The following is a 7,500-nucleotide window of genomic DNA, read 5'->3' on the forward strand; positions in this document are numbered from 1 at the left end:
GACAAGTTGATTCATAAATCTGGAGATGAGAGACGGGTAGTGCTTGTTTCTTTTTGTAGGATTGGCTTGGACCAGAGTCAAAAAAAGCACGAAACACAGCTTCCCTCTGAACTGCTTTACCTTTTGCAATCTCCTCTTGTGCCATCTGTTGTTAGAGGAATTCCTCACGTTTTCTCTCACATTAAGCTATCCCCATAGATTTCCATCAGCACTCCTACCCAATTGCATTGATATTCATTGTTTAATGCAACACTCATTCATCTGCTAGTATAAAAACAGAGGAAAAAACATTTTTAATAGTCCTTAGGAGTAAACAGTTCTTTAAAAGACCTTTATTTTACTCAAAGAATTAAGTCCAGCTGAACTCATAACAAAAAAGATTGGTAATAAAGAAATAAGAAATTACAAAATTTTACAGTTAAAATATATATGGATATATAGCCATCCATGTAACTGTATATGAATATATAGTAACATGGATGGCTAGAACACTGAAAGTAGCACAAAGTATTTGTGTTTGTAAGTAGCACGACGTATTTGTGTTTGTAAGTTATTGGTCATAAAGAGTCTCATAAACCACAAATTATTACCGGCAAAGTGTGAAAATATGCATCTTACAAGTACAGCTGTGAAGTTTGCATATTTAAACTGTATTTTCTTCAAGTATAATTTCTGCCTTTAAAGAACAGGAGTGTTTCCCATATTCTCTTGATGGTCAGGTATCACAACTAAGATGCAATAGGTGTTTTAGCATGTATTTTGTGACCAGGTCTTCACTATGCTGTATCCAAAACCAGTGATTAGCTGTGAGGTATTTCCATGTATTGTTGCATCTATGCTAATTAAATGCAAAGCACTGTAAATCACAGCAGTAAAAAGCCCCAGACAAGCTAAACAGACAAAAAACCACCAAAACACCAAGTCTTGATCGGTCCATGTTGGAAAAGGAAAAATTGATGTTTTTTATAAGTGATGGTTTTATTAAACATTTATTGAAACATAAAAATAGAGTAGGTAGAAGTTAAAAGAGTTACAAAAGTAATATTAAAATCCCCAAATTCTTGGTGTTTCTAAATTTCATAGGAAATCAGTGTTTGAATTTTTTATTATAGTTTGCAATTTTTATTCCACTCTTTGTCCTCTTTTTGATCCTTTCCCCTTAAATATATTGTGGGGAGAGCATTTTAAGGGTTGTCACAGGCTGTGAAACTTTAAAACTTACCCTACTTTTACATCCAGACTGAAATGTCTGTCAGCCTTTTCACAAGCCTCTAGTAAAAAGAGAGTTGGACTTTTTTAGACACAGATACCACAAAATTGCCATAATTTACAATTAATTACAAATCCGCTTATTAACTTTATGCTTTTTAAGTCCCCTGCCCGTAATCCTTTTATCCTAAAAGGCAGCCTTTCAGGGTCCTCTGAAGAAGTGATGAAGTAAAGCAGCCTGAGCCTAGAAATTTCCTCCTGCTTTAAGAAAGCCCTGGGTGAGCTGGGCAGGACCAGCGGGGCAGGGCGTCCCTGCCCATGGAGAGGCCCTTGCGCAGCTGCTGCCAGCCCTCCTGCATCCGCTCAGCTCGTCAGGCAGCTCTCACTCACCTCACACAGCACCCAAAGTCTGATGATCTCAAATTAAATTCCTCTCCCTGGAAGACATGGTATCTGATTACCTAAACAGATGTTTTCATTCTTGGGTTTGGTGGTTTTTTTCAGTGCAGAATTAGTTTATTTTTTTAACAGCGGGAGGAAGACTTTGAAGTAAATAATGTACTTCGTATATCATGCCACCTAAATTATTTCAGTTTGATTTGTGATTACGTTTGCAGGTAGCTGTTATTTAGAACACTAAAGTGGGTTTTTTGCAGTGTTGCTGGAACATACCTCATGAACTCAGCAGTAATTACTTACCCTCATTAAACAATTGCAGCCAGTATTACCATCACTCCCGTTACCCATCTCTAATGCAATAAATTAGAGCCTGGCTTCTTTGCTTGCTTCCTAAAAACCTAGAGTTTTTCTATACAAATATGGTATAAAGTCCAGTTTTAGGACTTGCAATCAACTCTTTTTTACTTTTTCCTTACCTGAGTTTGCCAGTGGGTGTTGGTATCTAAGGTAAAGATGCAGGACTCAAAGCAGTAATCTAAAAATGAGCTGGTTCATAATTAAAAAAAAATCCCCGCCACGTACTTTGTTTAATACTTCCTCCAGAAATTAGTATTTCTGTAAATAACTACTAATCTATTTTTAATAGTTTTGAATACTTCATGGTGAGATAGCTACTGATAAGAATTAAAGAACTTCCTGTGCTTTCTTCATAATTTTTATTGAATATCATTCAGTAGTCTGAGTTTATATGTTCTCAAAATAAAACATTATCTAATAAATAGATTTGCCAAACAGTAAAAAGCAGTCTTTACATTTTTTCTACTGTATCTTATTAACCTGAATGAACAGATGCTTTCTAGTACTTTTCAGGACCAGAAATGTGAGTTCTTTTATTTAAAAAAAAAAAAAGAAAAAACAAACAAACAAAAAACCCAAAACAAACAAACAAAACCCTAAAAAAACCCACACACGATATTTTTATTCAGACAGCATCAACATTTTGAATGTTTTTCATTCCAGCACATCTAGATGACCATGACCATGTTACCTAATTTTGGTTGTTGAGATGAAATAGAGAAGACAGATTTTGCGATACCCCTGGAACAAAGCATGTTAGGCTGAAGAACCTGGCTTTGAAATCACGAGATCTCTGGGCTTCATATTCTTTCCTGCATTTAATCAGTATTTTTCAAAAGTGATATGTCAAACTTACAAGGTCTGGCAGTGACAGAACTTGTATATATTTCTGATGAGCTATTCATCTTTCAAAATCTGGTTTCCTATCTTAGCTGCATCTTTAGTGCCAAGATAAGAGAATGCTCACAGCCCTTCTCTTGCCTGTGTATTGAAGTCTTTCCTTCAGGCAGAAGCATATTGTACTGTAGGTTTCCATGACTTCATGCAAACTTGAGCCAGACAACCCTAACACATATGTATGAATACATTCAACATGCTTTTTGTGACCAAGGATGAATCCTGGAAACTACAAGTTTCCAGGCTGCAAGTGGAGTAGAGAGCAATTTTAAGCTCTCTTTTGTTTTATGTTTATGAATTTATGACTTTATGAATTTATGTTTTACTACATGTTGATTGTGCTGGTAAAACAGCATCAGCTTTATTGTTGGCATTAATCCATTAATAACACTGAGCTCATTATATGAAACTCTTTGTGTTGTTATATTAGTGGGGCTCTCTTTCATTTTATAGCTGGCTTAAGTCCTGCTGAGATTCAGCAGTTATGGAAAGAAGTGACTGGAGTTCACAGTATGGAAGACAATGGCATTAAACATGGAGGGCTAGACCTCACTACTAACAATTCCTCCTCTACTACCTCCTCCACCACTTCCAAAGCATCACCACCAATAACTCATCATTCCATAGTGAATGGACAGTCTTCAGTTCTAAATGCAAGGCGAGACAGGTAATTCTGATGGGATTTCAACTGTGCTTATCATTTGACGTGAAGCGGTTGTATAACATCTTAAGTCACGTGATTTCCAATCAAAAAATAGCTCTTTGTAGAGGTTACTTAAGAGATCGTGGAACCTGATCTTCCAGAATTGTTTATCAGTAGGGTGTAATTTTCCGTAATAATGTCTAACTGTGCAGACACAACAAAATTACCTGCATGTGGTTTTATAACTCATGAACTTATGATAGTTTGGATAAAAGTTAATCACAGAGTCAAGTGGGCTGGTGTAGGGGTGTAAATGCACATTTGTGGGTACTTTTTGTAGGTACATAGTTTCATTCATAGTTTAACACACCTGGCAGTCAGGCCCTTACTGTTGAACCACACTCCTGGTTTCATTGACAAAGTAAATCTATATGAGTTGTCAAGGCTGTAATTCAGTGCAAAGATTCTATATTAAAAGTACTTCAAAACAGTATATTAAAACATCTCTCATGTTGTTTATTTCTTGTGAAAAGAACCACTAAATTTTCTGTCTTTTATGCATGACAATAATGAACCTGACATATTTCCTATAATTTTTCCATGTTGTTAGTGTAATACAGTGAATTCCATCATATGGATGAAATTAAAATCATTTTTAGACACATTGACAGATATTATTTACTCTTCCTTAATTTCAAGTAATGGTTTAAATACAACAGTATACAATACCTGTAACACTTACCAGTAAATATATTAGTGTAGTGAGATATACTACATCTCAATATGAGATGAAATTTAATTGTGTGTATATAACGTAAATTGTAAGTAATTGCCCTTTCAAAAAATTTTCCATTTAATTATTTTAATACTTAGGAGACTATGATTTAAGTCTTTCTCATACTCATATGACTGTGAGAGCAGTTTTCAATCATTATTTTGTATTATTTAAAAATCTGAAAACGTTTGTAGTAGTGCTTTTAGTTATTATCACTTTTTTGTTTATATCTCACAGAATGGTTCTTTGCTTCAGTATGTCACCTACATCCACAGAATAATTCTCTGAATTTTTTTGATAACTCATCATAGATGAAACAATTGCAGAGGTTCCAGAAATAGGCATGGAGAACAGCTAAGGATATTTATGAAGCCACATAGTTAATGAAAGCAATACTTGTGAACAAAAATATTTATTAATGGAAGCAACTTTATTTTTATACACATTGAGCAGAAAATTAAAATATTATTTTGAACTTTCACAATATTCAGGAATTCTGACTGTCAGTCTTCAATATTTATACTTAGAATTGATCATTTCTGAGTGTATTTTTTATTTATAGGTAAATGTTACACCAAGGTCATATGGCATAATTAGCATATGGTATTATACAGTCATCTTATTTTTTCATCCTTTATTAACAGTCATCTTTGGCTCTATTTCTTCTCTAATTGGAACATCATCTAGCCTTGGCAGTTGAACTATTCAATAGAACGATTAAATTTTTCTGACTGCTCTGAGCTAAATTGACCTGTTTTGACCTGTTTGTCACTGATCGTAACCTGACAGGCGCTAGCAGCCTCCAACGATTATGGCTTTTGAGATGAATCTGATGCCTTATTCTTTTGCTACAGCTCGTCACATGAGGAGACTGGGGCCTCCCATACTCTCTATGGTCATGGAGTTTGCAAATGGCCTGGCTGTGAAAGCGTTTGTGAAGATTTTGGACAATTTTTAAAGTAGGTGGATTTTTATTCGTTGGTACAAAATGGTTCAAGGCAAGGGAAAGTGAAAGACAGCAAACAAAGTTTTACTGTAAACCATATCAGAGATTTTTTTGTGTGTATTTCATGCAACTGGATAATCGAGGCTATCGGCAGAGGGTCAAATTGTTATCCTTTCTTTCATGTCGAACACTTTTGCAGGCCTTTCAATAGCACAGTGTTTAATCCTCTTATTATCCTTTACTGACATGGAGCCTCAGAAAATTTGAAGAGATGCTTTAGATTTTATATTGGATAGTAGGAGTATGAAAAAGCACTTTTTAAATTCTGACAGTTTGTGTGAAGTGGGAATTACTGTGTATAGTATAAATAAAAAAGCACAAAAGCCTAAGCATGACCATTTAACTCTTACTTGCTAATCTATTTTTGCTTTTATTCTTGCATGTGCACAAGATACATAAAAAACCCACAGTGTACAGGTGGGTTTGCACCTTTCAGGAATGAAAAGTGATGTCATTGCTTTTTCAGCATTTGGTTTAGCCCAGCTATTTTCTAAATCTTAGCATTTAGGAAGTGACGCAGCTTTTCCTTTTCATCTGCAACTTCAAACTGCAATGGGTTTCTGCAATTTTTCCTTTTTGTTTATTTCAAATTATTTACTAGTATTTCTGTGTTCATTTGAATTTTCAACAGCAGGACTGATTTGCTACCTGTGTACGTTATGGACTGGTCTTTGTTAGCAGAGCCATACTCATTTGGCATGCAATAGATCTTAATGGAAAGCTACAGATAGGCTTATATAGATGAGTAACTTCAGGGGCTGAGACTCTTATGTTGTCATGGTGCAGCTAACAGGGTGAATGAACTGTTTCATGCTTCATCAACAATTAAGTTAATTAGCTCATTTGAAATTGCACTGCTTTGTTGCCAGGATGTTGGCAGCAACATCAAAAGATGTGTTTACAAATGGCAAACTACGGGGTATATAACAGAAGCACCTTAACAGCAGTCCATACCCGCTCAGTATTACAATAACTTTTATAATAGAATTATGGCAATACTATTCATAAAGTGTTTGCAATGCTTTCTCTGTCTTTCAGTTTTAAATTAAGTAACTTACACTGACTTGCAAATTGTATGTAGGTATCACTCCTGACAAATTTTTGTTTATTAAGTAGAATGTCAAAACAATGGCTTATTATTAAAGAAAACTGTATAGGATTTAAAAGAACCTGATTTACATAAGTTTGTATTAAAAGGAAAATGAAATCTCCCAAATTCAATGTAGTGTTCTAAGTATTATTAATAATAAGAATTTAAACTCATTTAGCTTAAGCATTTTCCTTTTCAAGAAAAACTATGTTTCCTGAATACGTCCATCCATCCAGCCTATAGTGATGCTAATTCTTTGGGCAGACTTTGCACATCTATTATGTCAGGTCTCTTGTTATAATCCATGATCAGTAAAACCATTTTGATTAAGGCAGTGTAGTGCCAGGTTTACAGATGCTCTTGCTTTCCTCAACCAAATAACCCTGGAAAATGTGAAAGTGACACATAACATCTTGATAATTCTGGTGCAGAAGCAATCAGGGTTTACAGCAGTGTCATGGCTTTTTGTCCTATACATCAGCACAAGCTGTCCTAGAATATTTTGTTATTTCTTCTTTTCACTCAAGTCTGTTTACTGTGCCCTTAAAACAAATAAGAAGTCATGATGCTGAATAGGAGAGTTTGTTTATGAAATAGAAATATTTCTTCATTTTACACTAGCGTTAAGATGGAAATCAATACATAACCTTGCATTAGATCCTTTAGTACCTTTTCATGTTCACGCTAATGCAAAATCCCCATTACAATTAAAAAACATTTTCTTTCAATTAAATATCAACTTTTAGTCCAAAGATTGACCATTTTTCCAACCCATTAACTTTATAGGGGATGACAGTACTAATGGCTATAGTTTTTAAGGCTTTGCTCCTAGTCTAATCTTTGTTGCAATGTTTCAGGTTCTCTGACTTGAAACAATATGATACCTGTGTTAAGAGAGTTAATGCAAGTATATTGTACCAAAATGAAATATTAATAAGGTACTCTACCCCGGTCTAGTAGTCTGTATTTCTGTAATATGCTTATGACAACTTTGAAGAGTGCCTGGTTTATGAAGCAGCCTGCAACTTCTGCTCAGAAAATAGTTTATCTAGAAGCTTGATGTAAAAGAAGAAGAACAAGCAGAGGCTCCAAGAAATAAGATTAGGACAGAAAAGACCAGTTTG

General features: G+C 34.8%; 1 protein-coding gene across 14 annotated transcripts in view; it reads left to right on the forward strand.

The window, feature by feature from the left end:
• FOXP2 (forkhead box P2) overlaps positions 1-7,500 on the forward strand; it is a 402,279-nt gene that overhangs the window by 344,671 nt on the left and 50,108 nt on the right. For all 14 annotated transcript variants that reach the window (XM_063155284.1, XM_063155285.1, XM_063155286.1 and 11 more), the window contains 2 exons: positions 3,316-3,529; positions 5,135-5,239. In XM_063155284.1, coding sequence (XP_063011354.1) covers positions 3,316-3,529; positions 5,135-5,239 — 319 coding nt within the window. The remainder of the gene's footprint in view (positions 1-3,315; positions 3,530-5,134; positions 5,240-7,500) is intronic.

The sequence above is a fragment of the Melospiza melodia genome, chromosome 4 (assembly GCF_035770615.1).
Source record: "Melospiza melodia melodia isolate bMelMel2 chromosome 4, bMelMel2.pri, whole genome shotgun sequence".
Classification (NCBI taxonomy): Eukaryota; Metazoa; Chordata; class Aves; order Passeriformes; family Passerellidae; genus Melospiza; species Melospiza melodia.